This window comes from Ochotona princeps, chromosome 28 (assembly GCF_030435755.1).
Source record: "Ochotona princeps isolate mOchPri1 chromosome 28, mOchPri1.hap1, whole genome shotgun sequence".
NCBI lineage: Eukaryota > Metazoa > Chordata > Mammalia > Lagomorpha > Ochotonidae > Ochotona > Ochotona princeps.
Window position 1 is genome coordinate 23,053,834 of NC_080859.1, and position 20,854 is coordinate 23,074,687.

Sequence of the window (20,854 nt, forward strand, 5' to 3'; positions counted from 1 at the left end):
GACCCTGCACCCGCATGGGAGACCTGGAAGAGGCTCCAGGTTCCTGGCTTCGGATCAGCCGTTGGCAGTCACTTGGGGAGTGAATCATCGGATGAAAGATCTTCCTGTCTGTCTCTCCTCTCTGTATATCTGACTTTGTAATAAATCTTTAAAAAAAAAAAGAAAAGAGCATTTGAGACTCAAACCAGTACTCGTAGGGAATGCTGGCACCACAGTGGAGAATTCAGGCCAGCCTTAGAATGATGCATAAATGCCAGTTCTGGGCTTCAAGTGTGTCTACTGCGTTGTAGCTTACTTCTTCGATTCTTCTACACGTACTTCTTGGTCAAAATACGAATTTGGAAAAATGTAATGACTCATTTTGTTGAATAAAACAGACGATGCCTATCTTTGTTACTTATCAGCAAAATATTTTCATTTTTAAAAAGATTTGTTTTTATTGCAAAATAAGATATAAAGAGAAGATCCTCCGTCCAATGATTCACTCCCCAAGTGACTGCAACGGCTGCTGCTGCGCCGATCCAAAGCCAGGAACCAGGAGCTCCTCCGGGTCTCCCACGCGGAGCTGGCAGGCGGAATGTGGAGGGTCCGACCTGTTGGACAGCTACTCCCACGGATAGCGTGAGCTGGGATGGAAGCAGACCAGACTAGGCAGGGCTACAACACCTGTGCGCCTAATGCGGACTACATCAGGAAAAAGCCAGGCTGGGCTGATTGTTCCTACTGGTGCACATAAAAATTAGAGTGGGTGAGGGATGTTTGGGCTTAGCCACAGCATCAGCTGGCAGAAGCTGGCACTGGGGGCTAATTCTGTCAAATTACAGAACCACCTGGAGAGTGCATAATCCGGGAGTGGGAGAGGCCTGGGAGGGAAATAGTGGGCTCCTCCCTCTTGGGTTACCACTCCCACTGGAGGGCACGAAAACCACCACAGGGGTTGGCGTGGCTAGACAGGCACCACAGGCTGGTTGGGTTGAACTAGGCTTCGGTCCAGTGATTCACTCCCCACATGACACAACGGCCAGAGCTGCACTGATCCAAAGCCAGGAGCCAGGAGCCTCTTCCAGGTCTCCCACGTGGGTGCAGGGTCCCAAGGCTTTGGGCCGTCCTCAACTGCTTTCCCAGGCCACAAGCAGGGAGCTGGATGGGAAATGGAGCTGCCGGGATTAGAACCAGTGCACATATGGGATCCTAGTGTGTGCAAGGTGGGGACTTTAGCTGCTAGGACACCGCATCGGGCCTGATTTCATTTTTTTAGAATTAAAATTGGGGCCTGGCATGATAATTTAACAGCTAAAGTCCTCGCCTCGCACACACCAGGATCCCATATGGACGCTGGATCTAATCCCGGCAGCTCCATTTCCCATCCAGCTCCCTGCTTGTGGCCTGGGAAAGCAGTTGAGGACGGCCCTGCATGCTCGTGGGAGACCTGGAGGAAGCTCCTGGCTTTGGATTGGCTCAGCTCCATCCTTTGTGGTCACTTGGGGAGTGAACCAGCAGACAGAAGATCTGCCTCTCTGTCTCTCCTCCTCTCTGTATATCTGACTTTCCAATAAAAATAAATAAATCTTTTTAAAAAAAGCAAATTAGTTACATATAGTGCATAGGTACTGAAAACATTATGACTCTATATAACAGGAAAAAAAAAAACAATTAAATGAACCTCTATGGAACTCCAGGCATTCTGGCAACAAATAAAAAATTTAATAAAATATATTTTCTTAGCAAAGAGTTTCTTGGGGAGATTTCTTCTGAATTTATTCCTTGTGTCTTCACTGAAACTTTGGAGGATTCATTTACACATGAATATATATATATATACATTTGTTCCCACACACAACGTACACTACATGCTGGAATCCAGTCCTGAGGGAGTCGGCACTTTATGAATACAGCCAGGACAGCAGTGCAGAGTGTCGTGGGCAAAAACATCACAGTCCACGCAGAAGACGTTCCGGCACGCAGAGCACACGTACACCTGCATTGGAGAAGAGGGAGGGAGTGCCTCCCAACAGTCAAGTACATGGAAGTTGCTCTGTTCTTTGCTGTCCCTGGCAAGTATTTCCCCACTCACCCACCTAATTGCACTGTGTAAAAACAGTCTCCAGTGTAAGTCAATTGCAGCAGGTATGTGGGGGAGCAGTTAAGAGCATCTCTCGGGACGCCTACTTCCTGTATCGGAGCTGGGGACCAGATGCTCCGCCTCCTGCCCAGCTGCCTGTGAATGCACTGTGGGGTGGAGAGCCCACATTGACTTTTTTTTTTTTTAATCTTTTTTTTCCTTTTAAGATTTATTTTATCTTTATTACAAAGTCAGATATACTAAGAGGAGGAGAGATAGAGAGGAAGTGGAGCTGCCGGGATTAGAACCAGCGGCCATATGGGATCAAGGCGAGGACCTTAGCCACTAGGCCACGCTGCCGAGCCCCCACATTGACTTTTGCGCTTCTGACTGAAGACCTGGGTCGGTCCTGGCCACTGTGGGCATGGAGGGAACGGACCAGCAGATCCCTGGTTCTCACGCTGCCTTTCAAACAAAGTGAAAACAAAGAAGCAAAAAAAAAGGCTAAGGCATGCCGGGTTCGGTAGCCTAGCAGCTAAAGTCCTGGCCTTGAACGCACCAGTATTCCATATGGGTGCCAGTTCACGTCCCAGCAGCCCTGCTTCCCATCCAGCTCCCTGCTTGTGGCCTAGGAAAGCAGTCAAGGATGGCCCAAATCCTGGGGACCCTGTATCCGTGTGGTAGGCCTGGAAGAGGCTCTGGACTCCTGGCTTCGGATTGGCTCTGCTCCAGCCATGCGGCCACTTGGGGAGTGAATCAGTGGATGGAAGATTTTCCTCTCTGTCTTTCTCCTCTATGTATATATGACTTTCTAATAAAAATAAATAAATCTTAAAAAAATAATTTTGAAAACGAGTCTATACCATGACAGGACTCCCTCGGTACTGCCAGGAGCTGTTTGGGGCTGGTACAAGAGCTCGGTGTTGGTGTTCCTCTGAAATGTTAGGGACCAGACAGGATGGCCGACTTGAAAATGACCCTACTTTGGATTTGGGTTTGGAGTCTCGTCTGTGTTTGCCTTGGCAGAGCAAGACCAAATGATGTCACGGCTCACAGACAGCCTGCAGGCGTGCTGTGCCCACCCCGGTCCAAGGTTCACGTGACAGATTCAATGTAAGGGGTCACACGGGGGCTGGCCCTGCGGAGCAGCAGGGTAAGTGCCAGTCCTGGCTGCACTCTGTGACTCTGCCTTTCAAGTAAATCAATAAGCTGTTCAAAAAACTATTCATTTGGTTGAAAGAAAGAGAGATCAAAAGACATCTTTCACCTGCTGGCTCAATCCCCAAATGACAGCAACAGCCAGGACGGGGTGTCCCAGTGCATTTGGGTGTCCTACTTGGGTGACGGGGCACCCATACATCATCTATGGTTTTCCTGGGCGCATGCACAGAGCAGGCTCAGAAGTGGAGCACCTGGGACCAGCTCTCCGACGAGTTGCTAACACTGCAAGTGGCAGCTTACTCTGCGGTGTCAACGTTTATGTATTCAACATTTTAACAAATATTTTCTTACTGGCACAACAGAAGGATCACTTTTTATCTGTCGCCACCTTAAATGGTGAATTCAAAATGAGTTATAACAGAGCCAAAAGAATAATGTGAAGAAAACACTTCATACACTTTTGAACAAAATTCAGTTTAACTTAAAAAATTGAGACAACGGATCGAAATATTTTTAGGGAAAAATTAGAAATCAGAATTATAAAGCTGATATACCATTTTGCTACCATTTTATCTCTACCTACTATAGTAATCATATATGATAAAAAAAATTGATTTCACACTGGTATTTAACAACTTGTAAATTCATTACACTACCATGTTCTCAATGGTCCTTGTGTATTATTTCCTATGTAGAAAAGCAATGAACTTACATGCTGGTCTTTCAGCTCTCCTTGACAGCCACAGCAAAATCTGAAAAAGACAGTTACAGAATCATTGTTTTAAAAGAATTCATTCATAAAGCAATTTCACAAATTTAAATAACTAGAATCATTTAATTAACCAGTAGTTCTCTTTAAACTTTTTTTTCTTATTATTACTTTTACTGGAAAAGTGGAGTGAAAGAGAGAGATCTTCCCTAGGCTGGTTCACGCCTCAAGTGGCTGCCATGGCCAGAGCTGAGCTGATGTGAAGTTAGGAAGGAACCAGGAGCTTCTTCCAGGTCTCCCACGTGGGTGCAGGTGACCAAGAACTTGGACCATCGTCTGCTGCTTTCCCAGGCCGTAGGCAGGGAGCTGGATGGGAAGTGGAGCAGCCGGGACATGAAAGGGTGCCTGTATGGGATCCTGGTGCTTGCAAGGTGAGGATTTAGCCACTGAGCCAGCGCACTGGGCCCCAGCTCTGTCTTCAAATCTTTTCTCTGAAGTTTTCACTTCTAGTATATCTAACCTCACCCAAAAATAACCCAGTATAAGCAAAAATGATGAGTGTAATTCTTACTTGTCAGTTTTGGCCAATATTAAGAGATTACATAAAATTTATGTTGGTGAACTACGGGAAAATCTACATGAAACCTCTTTGAAGGTCAACTTTACAAAATCTGTCAGCAGCTACCTATTATTTGATCTCATCTTCAAGAATTGATATTTGCTCATTCGAAGACACAGACATCATTTTGGACAGTAAAAGAAATAATATTAAATATTCCACAGAAAGCAACTGGCTATCAAACTTCCCGGCTGTCATTTCGCCATGAAATACACAACAGTCAATCTTCAAAGACAAGTCTGGTCTAGACATGGCGATATGAAATGACTTCCAGATTATTTTTTAAGTGTGAAAAGCTATGACAGGTTGACACATAACGTTCTACTGGGTACTAATTACTGAACATGGCTCCCAAACTGCAGATCGTTAACACGAGTACATCTGTGTTTCTCAAGAACTATTCTACAGCAGATTACCTGCCTTGATTTCAGCCCTTATTTCACAGGATCAGCATGAAAACCAATCTGACTACTTCTGTCGTCCGAGCTCTCTTTTTCAGTGGTATGCTGGCACTGTAATGTGTGACTTTTAGAAGGTCAACTGTGACAACACTCAGAGATGTTGAGAACCGGTTGTTAAACGGCTGGCATTGAGACACTGGTCATGATGGGAGCATTTATCCCATGGAAACCAGCAAATCCCACCAATCAGCGTTTTATTTTTCTTTCAGAGAACAGCTATACCACTACACCATCCATCACTCGGATGCTACAAAGGTGGGTGCAAGGGCATTCAGAGGTGTCTGGAGAGACGGAGCCCACTAGTGATGGAGCATCTCAATCCTAACCTGGGCGTGCTGGAGGTCACCTCACCCGGGTGACTCCGCCACTGAGGTGACAAACAGGACTCACATACCTTTCTCCTTTGTTTTCTTCCAGGGGTATTTCTTGAAAAGGATCCAACGGGAATAGATGATGGTAAGACCGTGCCAAGTGGGGCGCAGACACCAGCGTGAGGCCTAACAGAAAGCACAGACTTGGTGAGGAACCCAAACAGCAGGGTAGCCTGACTCTGCCCGCACATCGGCAGGTGTCTGGATGAGGTCAAAGCAGGTCCCAGATGACACCTTAGCTCCAGCACAAGTGAAACCAACCTCTACAGTTCTATTACTCCAACTCAGTTGGCCTGTGTTTCTGACCATCTATCATTAATGTTACATGTATGTGTCATCTATGTACGGAAGGGAGTTGGGAAAATGTCCACTTGTTCTCTTGCACTGCTTTTAAAGATTAGACTTTCCAATTCAGAGAGAGAATCAAGAAACTTTTCTAGAACATTAGGTCTATTCTGGAAACAGATATACCAGACACTCAAGGAAAATAATAATTTATTCTTTTTCCACCTGTTAAATCCTGACACATAAGCGCAATTCACACTTCCCCCAGCAGTGATACAGATAAGAAGTTACTCAAGATGAACTGATTGAATAATGAACACTTGGTTTCTTACCGCAGATTTTGCATTCCACAGGCAGCTCAGAGTACTTGGCCCGACACTGGGGACAGAAATAGCCTCCTAATGTCAGCCCTGGCTCAGAGCTGCTGTCCAAATGCCTGTGGGGAAAAAATGATCTCAAAAAGGTGACACATAGATGTGGATGGAGCGTTACAGCCAAACAAAATATGCGACCTCAATCTCCAAACCTGAAGTCTAATTTAAAATTGAAGAGTGGATTTTGAAGTAGATGTATCCCATAGCTCACTTACACTATATATTTACTTTTTGTCTTTTTTTCCCATATTCATTCTTTAGCTTCTATTAAAATCTTTAAATTCATTTTTCTTCTGTAGTTATTAATATACTTTTTAAAATATATTTCTTTATTGTTATTAGAAAATCAGAGAGAGAGAGGAGAGACAGAGAAATCTCTGGCCCACTGGTTCACTCCCCAAATGGCCACAATGACCAGAGCTGAGCTGATCCAAAGCCAGGAGCTTCTTCCGGGTTTCCCACGCTGGTGTAGGGTCCCAAGGCTCTCCTTGACTGCTTTCCCAGACCACAAGCAGGGAGCTAGATGGGAAGTGGGGCTGCTGGGACTAGAACCGCTGCGCATATGGGATCCCTGTTTAAGGTGAGGATTTAGCCGCTAGGCTACTGCACTGAGCCCTGTCCAATATATTTTTAGCTCAGGCATTACACGCTTCATCTTTAGTAGTGTTTTCTTTTTTTTCCCATACCTTTTGTTATTCCTCTTACTTGTGTATTCTCTTGCATCCTGAACATATGGGATATATTTGTATCTGTTGTTCTAACACCTTTGTCAACTAATTCTGTGAGACATGTAACCATTCTGGGGGCTGACATTGTGATACGGTAAATGAAGCCCCTGCCTGAGGCTGGCGTCCCACAGCAGAGTGCTGGTTCGAGTCCTGACTACTCTGCTTCCAGTCCAGCTTCCTGGGAAGCAGGAACCAGATGGCCCAGGAACTCGGGTCCTGGCTCCCCACCTGGCCGCTGTAACCATCTGTGGAGTGAATCAACGATATAGGCTCTCTCTTAGCCTTGCCCGTCACTCTCATCAAATCAGTAAATGAGACTTTCAGGAGAAATTCACCCTGATTTTCCCCTTGTGACTGGGTCATGTTGGCATGTTCTGTGACTCTGTTTGGGATCTCAGACTCTGTGAATCTTGGTTAGGGTTTTGGCTTTTTCAAAAATTTCCCTAAATATTTGGGGGCTTTGTGCTAGAATACTAAAGTCACTTGGAAACAGTTTGCTCTGTTCAACATTTGCTCTAGGCACTGTGAGGCTGAGCAGTCGTCAGCCCCGGGTTAGCTTGCTGACATCACTGGCAGTTCCACTCAGAGCGTATCGGGGCACATCTCCCCAAACACACTGAGAAGAATACGCACTATCCCCTGCCCTGTGGGAGCTCTAGGCATTACTCGGCCTGCTGCAGCTCAAAGGGTTTTTTCCCTGGCTTCTACAAGGTTCCACTGGCATGGGCTGCTGACTGCAGGGCAAGCCCGTGCACATGTCCAGGCAGCTCCCCCTGTGCAGCTAGACCCTGTGAGAATGCAGCCATCCTTCAGCTCAGCAGGACCTCCAGGCGCTACAGGGCAGCTTGAAAATTCCGCCTGGACAGGAAGCCAAGCCCCACAGGTTCCCCCTCTCTGGTTCCCCTCTTTAGGGGATCTAACCATTGCTTATGTGTCTTTTCTACATTGTTGCAGAATGCCCCCACTAAATTCCTGTAGCTGGAGACACAAGTTTTGTGGGTGAATCTTTAGGATGAAGTTGACTTTGGTTGTACAGCTGTGCAGCATCTACAGCTGTGGCACAGTGGGCAGAGACTGAGCTGTGCGCATCAGTGCCGGGTATGTCAAGCTCTGCAGTTAGAACCAGACCTAGTCAACAAAGCCTGAGCTCATTCCTCTCTTTCCTCAACAGAGTTGCTTTCAGTTTTTAATTTTATTTTCGATTTCTATCACTACTGTTTTTTTCATCAGCATAAACAAGAATGTGGATCTAATCTCATGTCCACCTGCTTCTCTGATGTCGAGTGACACCCCTGCCTTGCTGCTTTACCAACAGCCTCTGCACAGGAGCATACAGGGTTAACCCTCAGCCCTGGTCACTGGCCCACGGGAGGGCGGACCCTCAACCCTGGTCACTGGCCCACGGGAGGGCGGACCCTCAACCCTGGTCACTGGCCCACGGGAGGATCAACCCTCAGCCCTGGTCACTGGCCCACGGGAGGATCAACCCTCAGCCCTGGTCACTGGCCCACGGGAGGGCTGACCCTCAGCCCTGGTCACTGGCCCACGGGAGGGCTGACCCTCAGCCCTGGTCACTGGCCCACGGGAGGGCGGACCCTCAGCCCTGGTCACTGGCCCACGGGAGGGCGGACCCTCAGCCCTGGTCACTGTCCCACGGGAGGATCTACCCTCTGCCCTGCTCATGGCTACATGGGAGGGACACTTTCACAGAGCCTTCACACTGGCAGCTCGTCTTCTGCATCTGTAACTGAGGGGGGGAGTCACAGTTTATCACCGACAGGTTCGCATGTTTACTCACGCCATGCTGAAAGAGGGTTTTGCGTCTTGATCGGACATGGAAGCAATGGTGTGCTGGGGAAATCCTTCACAGGAGAAAAGGTATTAGTATCTGCTTGTAAGCAAAGGCACAAGACAGAAAATGGAAAGATGACTCTACCAGGATATCGACAAAGTTGTACAGTAGTGCCCAGTGTTACCACTCAGACATAGCTGCGCATGCTGATGACAGCCAAAGGGAACTCACTCTAACTCCAAGCTACGGCAAAAAGTAAACAAGACAGCTTCAAGAGCCGTCTCTCCCAAGGATGTTGGATTCAAATGTTCCTATCTATATTCTCTAATTGAATAACTTCACCTATGTATTTATTTTTTTAAGATTTACTTACTTGAAAGGTAAAGACAGAGAGCGCAAATTCTTCCCTCCACTGGTTCACTCTGCAAACAGCTGAGATGGCCGAAGCCAGAAGCCCACGAGCTGCTTCTGGGTCTCCCACCTGGGTGGCAGGGCCCACGCACCTGAGACATCTGCTGCTGCTTTCGCTGGCGCATTGGCAAGGAACTGGACTGGGGTGGTGTGAACTGACACCCCTATGGGACGCTGGCACCGCAGGTGGTAGCTTAAGGAGCTATGTCACCCCACTGGCTCCCTAATACTTTTTAAAAAGTTTGGGGCCAGCACTGCAGCACAGCTGGTGAAGCTTTCCCTTTGATGGCAGCCACCCATACTGGATCATCAGTTTGAGTAGCCTGTCTCAGCTGCTCCACCTCGCTGCCTCTCCCTGCTAGGTGACTGGGAGGGCAGTGAGAGACAGCCCGACTGCTTGGTTCTTCCACCAACTGGGGAGACCCGGAAAGAGTCCCTGGCTTCTGGCTTACCAAGGCCACGTGAAAAGTGAACCAGAGGATGAAAGAGCTCTCTTTTCTCTGTCTTCTCTGGCAGAAGTCACTCTGCCTTGCAGATAAATCAGTCTTTAAAAGTAAAGAAAGTTTGTCATATTTATGTAGTTTCTGATGGAACTGAGGTGTACATTAGTCATTTGACCATTGCCTTATGTTACATTTCCACCTGCCTGCAGGAGCACATGTTTCTGTTATATTTTAGAAACTGCAACTCCTACATGTATTTTTCACATTTAATTTTAAATTCTCAAATAGGTTCACAAAAAGAAAAACAATTAAAAACATCTTCTTACGCAAGACTAAAAATCTATCAACTTATCAAAACAGGACAACTAAACACGTAACTGGAAAATATTTGCATCAGGTAACTGAGAGAGACCTGATGTTCCTCAAGGCATCAAGTCAATTTGAAAAATAAATTATAAGTTTAAGTAATACTTATAAAATGGGGTAGAAAAACATATTAGTAAATCAAAGAAGATGAGTCAACACAACACTTAAAATCTATTCCATGTTTACAGCACGCATCATTCTAAATGTCCCGTCTGTGTGTGGCACACACAGGTAATATTTGAAAGTAAATGAACGCAGGCTGACCACTGATTTAAAAAAATGCCAAGGATGGAAAACCCTTTCACTTCATTGAGAAACACAATTTGTTTCCTGGTTTTTGGGTTTACCATTGTTTTCAATGTAAACATAAATGTTCATGAGAAATTTCTGGAAAATAAAGAAAGTGAAATTTTTTTTAGATGATCTAAAATCAATAATTCTTTTTCCTAAAAAAAAAAATCACTTGGAGTAATTTGATGTTTCTCTAACACATCTGTGTTTATATAGTTTGCATTATACAACTTGATCATACAGTACAGAGAGGATACTGTAGGTATTTTCTTTAAAAATTCTTAACAAAAGTATTTTTTTACAAACACTGCAACTTTTTCTCTTCCACAATAAAGTGTTTTCTAAGCCTCAGGGACTGATTATTTTAATCCTTTTACATCTCTGCATTTTACAAAATTCTTTCAATAATCTTTTTCCTAAATATAAATAAATAACGATTAAAAAATCTATTTTTGCTGGAAAGGCAAATTTACAGAGAGAAGGAGAGACAGAAAGATGTTCCATCAGCTAGTTCACTCCCCAAGTGGCCACAATGGCTGCAGTTGAGCCAATCTGAAACCAGGAGCCAGGCGCTTCTCCAGGGTCTCCCAAAGAATCGGTCCCGGGCCCGGCGGCGTGGCCTAGCGGCTAAAGTCCTCGCCTTGAAAGCCCCGGGATTCCATATGGGTGCCGGTTCTAATCCCGGCAGCTCCACTTCCCATCCAGCTCCCTGCTTGTGGCCTGGGAAAGCAGTCAAGGACGGCCCAATGCATTGGGACACTGCACCCACGTGGGAGACCCGGAAGAGGTTCCAGGTTCCCGGCTTCGGATCGGCGCAGCATCAGCCCGTTGCGGCTCACTTGGGGAGTGAATCATCGGACGGAAGATCTTCCTCTCTGTCTCTCCTCCTCTGTGTATATCTGGCTGCAATAAAATGAATAAATCTTAAAAAAAAAAAAAAGAATCGGTATAGGGTCTCAAGGCTTTGGGCCATCCTCGACTGCTTTTCCAGGTCACAAACAGGGACCTCGATAGGAAGTGGAGCGGCTGGGGCACAAACTGGTGCCCATATGGGATCCTGGTACTTAGAAGGGGAGGATTAGCTAATTGAGCCACTACACTATGCCTCATAATTTAAGTTTTAGAACAAGAAATTCTTGGGCTTGGTACAATGGCTCAACTGGCTAATTCTGCACCTCCAAGCCCAGCATCCCGAATGGGCATGGCTACTTGGGGAGTACCAGCAGACGGAAAATTTTTCTGTTTCTGTTTCTCTGTACCAATCTGCTTTTCCAATAAATATAAATAAATCTTAAAAAAAAAAATCTTCAATGTCAAAAAGTACATCTTGTGCAAATGAAAAGAAAGCTTAAACAGATAAACATATTTTAAAACCCTCTTTTGAAATGACAGAATAAACCCTTACCCATCCGAATGAGTGAGCACTCCGAGCTTGAACTGGCAGGGGGCGGGCTGACATGGTGTGTCAGCAGTTCTTTGTAATGACTCTCGTCTAAGATAACGTGGTATGTGCCTAACAAGATTAAAAGAAACCCAAGAAAATCAGTCAGTCCCGCAGGCATAACAAAGAATGGCAATCTCTACCTCAAACAGCAGGCGTTGTGGCAGCTGAAAAAGCTGCACATCTTCAAAAGCACAACTTAGGCTAAATTATTTTAAATTTATTTAGATAATCTCTCCAAATTTCTTTAGGAATAGGCGTAATTACCACTGCATTAAAACCATCAGTAAGTACTGTAGACCCTGGAAACTGCAGTTTTGCTGGAGTATATTTCCTCAAACCCTGCCACGGCTACTGGCAATTCACTGCTTTTTGAAGTGGTGTCTTCTAAAATCAACAGCATATTTTAGCTGATTTGAGTTTAGTACTGTAAGAAGGAATCAGGTTTCTTACACAGTAACTACGCATCAAGATTGAATTACCAGATACGCACCCCCTGTCTCCCGAGCGAGGACCGTGCACACTCGCACCTCTGCAGACAAGCCGATAACAGACACCCTGATCTTCGCTGCCTTGAGGCTCTGCAGGGTTTTAGGGGAAGACATTTTAAGCATTAAATAGATTTTCAAAATCAAGCAGTGACCGTGAGAGCATGTTCTGTAATGCTGGTGTCCTGGCCCCACCTTGATCAAATCATAGATGTTGGATGGGTCGCAAGTTGTCAGGCTGCTGAAGATGATCAGGACTTCCCGACTTGTGTGTCCCGGCATGTGCCTGAGGAAGGATAAAATACTCTGCGATCAGCTGTGACACGTCACCAGGCGCCGATCCACTCACACGGCGGGCACGCGCGGCTCACACACTGAAACCGCACGGCCGCTGATTCGCATCAGCACCGCAAGCACTGCGGGTAGAGTTGAAATATTCTAATGTGAATTTTTCTAAAATGAGAGCCACCCTTAAAAAGCTATTCTCTGAAATCAAAAGGTTTTGGGGCTATGTTCCTAAAGGGCTCCGCACATCTCCAGAGGTACATTCTGGGAGTCTGAAGTATATACATGGAGAAATACGGCACTGATCACACAGGTCCATTTCCAGGTGTACAAACGCGGCTTGAACAGTAACACACCTCCTTCACAAAGACTGGAATGTTGGCTAATGCTGATTCTGAGTCATCATATTTATAAAAATTTTGTATACCATTTTGCTAATGATAGTGTGTGAGCTTTAAGATGTGGTCAGCTCTTATCCCCAATGCTAAACAGGAAGTTCGGTTACTCTGAGGGTTATTTGCTGTCACAGCCTCCTCCTTCCATCTGCATTGTTATATTCTTCATTGCTGCTTGTAGATCCTGCAATTGGACTTCTCTTCATTCCTGGAGCTACCTCCTTGTCTACTTCAAAACTAATACCTATTATATGTAGAGTGACAAAGTCTGAGCCAAGACGGATGACCGAGAGGGAAAATACACAAGCTTCAATTACACAGTATTTTCTGTAGATTTGTAGTATATTCCTCACAAACTTGCCAGACCAGTGTGCAAGTAATTCACTGACATGCAGCAAGGGAAGCTAATAACTGTCCATAAAGGTACAACCAATAGAAAAGTTCTCCATTAGCATATTTCTTTTATACTACTGATACTGCCTACAGGTTTTCATACTTTGGTAAAATCTTCCAGCATATACCTCACGTATTAAAATTACCAACCAACACCATAATAAATGTCAAGCCTAACAATATGTATCTTTCCTATTTCGTGACTTTGTAACAGCTGAGAGCAGGCAGTCCTGTATTGACACCCTGTCATTTCATTGAAAAACTTCCCAGTGAACTAGAAGTGCTGTAAGGTACTAACTTTAGCGTTTGCATGGCCATACTCAAGGAATTATAAAGAGACGGTTCTCCGTGGCAGGTCATATCTACAGCTTTCTTCAAAGATGTGATATGTTTCCTTGGGTTTCCTAAAACAGAAATGGATTCTATTTGTAAGAAAATACCACATGCTCATCATGGGAATGTAGGTTTTCCCTAAGCTTTACAAGTCTGTGACGCTGTGCAAGGGAAACCATGGTGGACATGTGGCACAGTTACAATGCCATTCGGGGTGCTCATGCCCACGGTAGAGCGTTGGTTGGCATCCTAGGTCATGAGCAATGCAGCTCCCTGCCAATCAACACCCAGAGACAGCAGGGCACGGCTCAAGGACTCTGGCCCCTGGCAGCCAAGTGCTGGAGCCAGAGCCAGACGGATCCATCCTCTGCCTCCTGGCCTAGGGGTCAGCCTAAGCCTGGTGCTGTGGAATGAACTATCACTTGGAGTGAACCAGCAGACAAGATAATGCTGCTTTTCAAATAGCTAAAAATTAATAAATAAGCAAAACTTTACAAAAACTACACAAAAAAATTCCTGCTGAATCCATTAGGAACTAAACCTGCTTCTATTGAGCTCCGGTACAGGCAGACAGTCCAAGCCCACCTACAACACACTTCACTGAGCCGTCCACCCCGAGTGCTCATGGACAGGCAGACCACGAACAAGGCCAGCTAAAGCTGTCGACGACAAGGCCCTGGAGACCGGGGGCCACTAACAGCCATCATTCACCTCACGGAAACCTTGCAGAGAAAGAAATCACAAACTCCACACCGCCTTCCCAGGCCACCAGCAGGGAGCGGGATGGGAAGTGGGGCGGCCAGGACATGAACTGGTACCGGTATGGGGATGCCTGTGCTTCCAGGCGGACGATTAGCCAACTGAAGGCCTGCCTCAAATGGACAGATTCCAATAAACCTGTTGACATTCAATGAAGTGCTGCTCAACATTGTGCAGAACTCAATGGAAAGGTCAGTCTTAGAGACCACACAAATCAGCTGTTCTGCATAGAGAGCAGAGAAGCCCTTCACTGGATTTACTGGGCACTCCTAGGGACAGGGTCACAGGGTCGGGTAAACAAGGCCTTAGAGCCCAAGCAAGGGGATTTCATGCCTACCTGAGAGTTCCGTCAGTTTCTCAGCTCTTTTACTCTTTGTAATGATGATTCCAATCTCCAAATAAAAACACAAGTGATTATTGACAAATGCTTTTTTTTACTAAAAGAATGAAATAGTATGTAGCAAACAGGTGAGAGACTTCTGCAGTGTTTCGGACAAATTCAGTAGTGAACTGTAACTTCCACAGCGACTGATTCTCACTGATAAGTATTGCAGAAACCAGCACACAGCCTGGATCCCACCTTAGCTCTATTTATAAAAACAACGTTTGGGAGCTAGAAACAGACATCTAATTCTGAATTCTATCACTTTATCCACATACCTGACTAATAGGATTTTGATCAAAATATTCCTCCACGAAGTATTCTAGTAACTGTTCAAAGAAAACAAACAAACAAAAAGAGGAAATATGAGTTCAGGGCAAAATAACAATGGAGAAAAGGGTTGATTCGTGTCCTGTGAATTCAGTTGGGCATCACTTCTCAGGATCTTTTCACTGTACACATTTTGCAAGGTGTTCAGTAGCAAAATACTAAGTAATCAGGAGCCATCATTTGAAGTGGTAGGCAAGCGGTGAGCTGGGTTTCCACAGGATGGAGCCTGGGTGTGTCTGGCACAGTTTTAGAAGCTTATACCCCATACCACAGTGCCCACGTGGGCTCAGCTCTCTGCTGCACACCACACGAGGTGGTCAGCAGGTGCTGGCTTAAGTACCTGGGTCCCTGACACTCACACCAGCGACCTGAATCTAACTGCAAGCCTGGCCCAGTCCTGACTTTGGCAGGCATTGGGGAATGAATCAGCACATGGAAGCTCCCTGTGTCCTGTCACTCTGCCTTTCAATCAATCAATGTCAATCCAATGAAGAGATGTGACAATTAGCAGAAGTGACAGTAAGTTTCGAACAGGAACTTGCACTAAGAGTGATATCAATAGATCTTTGTGAGCTGGGAAGTCAGATTCAAGGAGGTCAAAGACAAAGGAAAATGAAAGAAACAGCTAAAAAAACAAGATCCTGACTTTGAGCGAAGGAGAACAAAACCGCACCATCAATTTGAGAGCCATCAGCCAGAGGGGAAAGGAATGCGTGCTGTAAGTGTGGCCTTTAAAGAGGCCTTCACAGGCCAATCATTGTCACTGCTCAAACCAGAAATGAAAAGACCCTTGCAGTACCCTATGGATGTTAAATTTCCTGATTAATCAACATCAGACTATCACCAACCTAAGCCCAAAATCTGCCAGGATCTGTGTCTCCTTTCAAGTAGAAAGCTACTGAGACCCTACCCCACCCCAGGAGTATCTGCAGCTGTGATTGGTCCCTGCCTGCTCTGACCTCACAAGGACCAGACCAGCACGTGTCCCAGGGCCTTCCAGACCGTGATTGGTCCATTTCTCCACTGACGTCACAAAGATCCTTATGGTGACAGAACTCCTGCAGCCTATATAAGCCCTGCACAGGCCTGGGTTTAGGTCCACTTTGCCAGGGAGCTATTTTGGTGACCTGTGTGACGTGGACCCATCTTCCCCAGCATTTGCGATTGTGGTGGTGAGAGCTGTTTGGTTGGTTCGTTGGTTTCTTGTTCTATTTGGCTTATCCATTTTCCCACTTTTTTCCTACCTATTTGTTGTTTTATCCTTTCTTAGCCATAGGGGGCTGTGGATTGCTCAGAGAAGGGGGTCTAGGGACGTGTGAGGGGGAGGACTGCTGAAGGAGAATGTGTCAGGTGAGGAGTGACTTTTGGGGGACTTCCACCAATCGGGGTACTGTATTTGCAGGGGGCTGGGGCTGGGACTGGGTAGTTGACAGGAGGAAAACTGAAGTATCTTTCAGGGCAAGAACAACACACCTGCGCAGGTGGGAGTCCCGAGGCTCTTTGGTATCAATGACCATCTATTGCTTCACACGAAAGCTGGAGCTGGGGGTCTGCCTGGCAGTCTCAACTATAGTTACGTGCCAGTGAGTGGCAGGGCAGGGGGTGGACCCTGTGGCAAGTGCAGGAGCCAGGATGTGGGGAGCAGGCCATGTTAGGTTATTACACCTCCTGGTTTGCATGAAAGCCAGGGATAGAGGGCAGGCTGGGCAAGACGAGGCTGTAGCAACCACCAGCAAAAGTTGATACTGGAGGCTGGTCATCCATGGCAAAAGCCAAGACGATGGAAGGGCTAGGTCAGAGCAACCATCAGCATGCACAAGATCTGTGGCTGGGAGCAGGCCTGATCGGGCTCTGAGGGGATGCCACAGCTAGGCTGCGGTTCCCACGAGTGAGTAAGCACTGGAATGGGGGTGGCAAACTAGCCTGGACATTACTGCAGAATCCCTCAGCATGGGTGTGGACTGGGCCTGGGGTGCGCCAGACTGGGCTAGGCTCCAGCACGCACTGGTGTTTGCAAGACCCAGAGAAGGTATAGGATAGGCTGGGCCAGGTCTTGGCACCCACTGAACCACGCAAGAGCTGGGTCTAGGGGTGGGCCAGGCAGGGCTGGGCTAAAGCACCCAACAGTAAGAGCCATAATGGGTGTGGGCTGGTCATGTAAGGCCGCTGTTCCTGCCAGGACAGGACGTGGGCCAAGTCAGGCTAGGCCAAATGCCCACTAACATGCGTGAGATCTGCCACAGGGAGGAGACTTGAGAGAAGAGCTTGGGGAACTCCTCTGTGAGGAAGCAGTCCCTGCAGATGAACACAAGAACCAAGGCTGGGAGCAGCCCAGACCAGGTCACGTTACAGTACCCGTTGGCATAAATATGGCTCAGGTCTGGGGGCGGGCCAATGGCAGATGTGAGAGCTAGGACAGGGAACAGGACAAGCCAGGCTAGGCAGCAACGCTAGCCTATTCACACTGACTGGGGGCAGCTGGCCTGAGCCAGGCTGCAGTACCCACTGGTGAATGCTGAGTGAAGGAGGACATGCCGGACTGAACTGCAGCGTCCACCAGCACACTAAACACCCATGGTGGGAGTGTTAGAAAGTAGGTGGTGGCAGTGGTAGGGTTGTGACGACTCCCCTAGTGGACCACTGCTCCCGCTGGTGAGTCCTGAGAGCTGGGACTGGCAGAAGACCAGGCTGGGCAGAGCCATAAAACCCACTGGTCTGCATGTTAGCTGGGTTGCTCAGATGCATGTGGGGGACATGACAACCAGTTCACTGAGGCCTGCAGAGGATGTCTAATACCACGGAGGGCAGAACAAACTGGACAGCTCTCCTGGCCAAGTTCTGACAGCGAGTATCTGGGTGAGTGGAGACTCTCAGGTGGACTGTCTCAGCCAATGGACCTTTTGGAAGGATTTCTTCAACCTTGGAGCAACAAAATCAACAGCATCTCAGAACTATCAAAACCAATTGAGCAGTACCCTCAGAACATGCTCCACGTTGGAGATGCTAGGATGACATCGGGGGGCCATCCCCCCATTCCTAGGTGCTCATCCCTCCCCACTTTCCCTAGATACAGAAAGAAAAAAGCAGACTGAAAATAGTTGTCTCACTCGCTTCCCCTATTCCTTGATCCTCCCCACTCTAAACGGTGCTCCACATGGGCGTGCATCCTTCTTAACTATGTAAACATCATCAAAAACAAAATGTGTTATTATTTTTAAAAAGAGATAAATAGCCACTTTGGTTTGTCATTTCCCAAATCAATGTAGCGAACTATTACTTAGCTAATACTTATATTCACTGAAAACAAACCCACATACACTAAACAATAGTCCCACATTCTTTTTCTCTTCCCACAGCAGCCATCAGTCCAGGGTGATAGATTCGAGTCATCAACGCGCAGAGCGCTCGCGTCTCCGAATGCAAACATCACGTGGCCTCAGAAAAGGAGCTTTAGAATCCAGTGTCCTTGTCTGCAGGGAGTGAGTTGAAATGAGCTCACTCACCTTTAAAGTACACGTCAGTCTGTTGGGCTTTAGGTCTTGGTCTTCCATGGTTCTTGATCCATCTACCACCACATAAAGGTGGCGCATCTACCAGAGAAGGAGACAGTTTCTCAGTTCACATCTGGCCAAGGAGTCCAAGGGGCCTTTAACAGTCACGTATTCTAGCCACACGCATTAGAACAGTTTCACAGACACCACTTATGTACTGATATTTTCACTGATTCAGAACATTTTAAGGATATACTGTTTGACAGCTGTTTATTCCACTAAGCCAAAAAAATTCTCTAACCCAAACTAATTCTGTACCATAAACAAACAAAAGCCTTACCATTCCCAGGCGAACTTGTCCATGGTGCTCAAACACTCTGTGAAAATCACATAAATATTTTAATGGAGTATCGCATAGGATCCCCAAAGCCAAAGCGTGCATTTTTAGGGCAGTACATTCTTAAGGCTCATACCTCACTGCAGGTATATGAACAGGCCATGATGACCATTTCCCTGCTAGGGCAGCCCCACATTGGGCATTCTTCCCACCCAGATAACCACAGGTCTATACCCTGAAACACATCCGGGTTTGAAGGATTCTGCCTCGCCTTGCCTAACATCATCAGCCAGAGTCCCCGTACCTTTTTCTCTTTGCCTTAAAGAGAATGTCCTCTATCGTGGCTTTCAGGGATCCCGACTCATCTTCTTTAAGAATCTCCCTGTGAGCAACAAGTATCTGATTGTAAAGAGAAGCTCAAGACGAAACCCAGAGATATGAGAAAGCTCAGTGTACAGAGAGATGTGGACATGCAAATTTAGAGCAGCATGACTCATGCTTATTCATAACTGTAAACTACCCAGATGTCCAAGAGCTCGTGAAAGGTAACCAGAAATGTGGTCGAGATGCAGAGGAATGCTATTCAGCAGCAAAGACGGAGCAACGGACTAACCCGGGCTACAACACCAGGAGCCTAAAACCCAGTGAGTGAGGGTCGGCCACAAGGATTAGCCACAGTAAACCCTCAAACAGCAAGTTGATCACTGATTGTCTGCTGGTGGGATGGAGTGCTGGGATGGTTTCCCAGCCTCGGGAAGTCTTGTATAAAGTCACCAAGTCGAGGCCTGAACCTGGGAAACATCCCATCACAGTATTTGCAGGAAGAAGCTGTGTAAACGCAGAGGGCGGCACCACCCACTCACCACGTCCTCTCGTAGCCACCTTCCCACCGCTTCGTTCTCTCGGGCTCCTCATCCATTTTTCAAGAAACGTATTCTCTGTTTCAGACCCTGCAAAAAACAGGTGGTCAACTTTTCCAAGGTGTTAAAAATGCATCCAGCTTAAATTCAAAATGAAAGGCAAAAGTAAACATTCAAAAATCAGAATGCAAGCTCCCCCTCATTTTCTCTACCCTATTCAGCAGTGGCTGCCATGTACAAACACAGAATTCTCACCACTTTCTCCCCATTTCCAAGAAAGAATAAGGCATATTCATGCACCATTTTGGTACCAATAAACACCATTTTGCAATTTGCAAAAAAAAACCCACAAAAATGCACTATAGACACGTCACAGACCAAAATCACAGAATTCCGGGGTCGTAGGTGTGGTGTCACTGTGGATGAGCCACCACCGACGACCACTTCAGCAGAGTGGTGGCGGCGTGCTGACCCCCCAGGGCCTCGCTCCACTCTGACAGCCCAATGTTTGCAAAGGAAACAGGTAAATTAATGCTAGAGCTCGGCACGCTGGACGCCAGCAGCAGCCGGCTGCACTTGGGGACGCTCGCCCCGACTCCGGGGGAGGCTCAGGAAGTGGCCAGCCCGGGAACCTGTTCGAGGCTGCAAGCACATAGCTGAAGCTCCTCAGCCTCCTCGGCCTCCTTCCCACCCCGTCCCGCAGACCCAGCGCATCCCCGGGGAGCCCACAGCACCTGCCGCCTCCCGCCCGCCTCCCGCCGCCGGAACAGCCTCGGCCGGAAGCGCCTCCCAAGTCCTTCCGCCGCACCCACGCCGCGCCACAGGACAAACGTTCCGGCTGTGGCCGGCGGCGGCTCCTTGCAGAGCGGCACCGGGGGACCCCCGCTTCCCTTGCCAAGTTTAGGGTCACGGATGAGCGAGGAGAAGGGCAGAGGCTCAGCAGTCACCGAGGGGCTTGATTTTAGGAATTCGAAAAGGTTGGCCGGGGCCAGCCACGGTAGCCTAGTGGCTAAATCCTCACCTGTGCACAGGCACAGATCCCGGAGGGTCGCTGGTTCGTGTCCCAGCGGCCCTGCTTCCCATCCAGCTCCCTGCTTGTGGCCTGGGAAAGCAGTCGAGGACGGCCCAAAGTCTTGGGACTCTGCAAACGTGTGTCAGACCCAAAACAGGCTCCTGGCTTCAGATCGATTCTGCTTTGTCGCTGTCCTGCAGCGATGGACTTGGTGCACGGAGCCGATAGTAACAGGCATGGACTACTGACTGATGATCAATAGCCCAAATTTATTA

At 47.2% G+C, this 20,854-nt stretch overlaps 1 protein-coding gene and 1 non-coding gene across 2 annotated transcripts; both read right to left on the reverse strand.

Moving 5' to 3' along the window:
• Positions 1-1,829: 1,829 nt before the first annotated feature.
• On the reverse strand, positions 1,830-19,984 carry GTF2H2 (general transcription factor IIH subunit 2). The gene is made up of 16 exons (XM_058656351.1): positions 19,946-19,984; positions 19,571-19,657; positions 19,012-19,089; positions 18,711-18,747; positions 18,383-18,469; positions 14,828-14,878; positions 14,505-14,559; positions 13,374-13,479; positions 12,198-12,288; positions 12,008-12,095; positions 11,479-11,586; positions 8,569-8,632; positions 6,001-6,104; positions 5,407-5,509; positions 3,936-3,975; positions 1,830-1,978 (listed from the first exon to the last, which is right to left on the reverse strand). Exons 2-16 carry the CDS (start codon positions 19,624-19,626, stop codon positions 1,847-1,849), a joined length of 1,200 nt encoding a protein of 399 aa, XP_058512334.1. The 5' UTR covers positions 19,627-19,657; positions 19,946-19,984; the 3' UTR covers positions 1,830-1,846.
• LOC118760373 (small nucleolar RNA SNORD83) lies at positions 18,237-18,314 on the reverse strand. Its single transcript, XR_004996748.2, has one exon. It is a non-coding gene; the product is annotated as a small nucleolar RNA SNORD83 (small nucleolar RNA).
• Positions 19,985-20,854: the final 870 nt, after the last annotated feature.

Excerpts from the sequence above, each read along its gene's own strand:
- GTF2H2 (XM_058656351.1), bottom strand. The coding sequence starts at position 19,626 with ATGGATGAGGAGCCCGAGAGAACGAAGCGGTGGGAAGGTGGCTACGAG. Across the intron at positions 13,480-14,504 it reads GAAACTGACGGAACTCTCAG|GAAACCCAAGGAAACATATC; the intron begins GTAGGCATGAAA and ends TTTCTGTTTTAG. Across the intron at positions 6,105-8,568 it reads AAACCCTCTTTCAGCATGGC|GCATTTGGACAGCAGCTCTG; the intron begins GTGAGTAAACAT and ends TTTTCCCCACAG.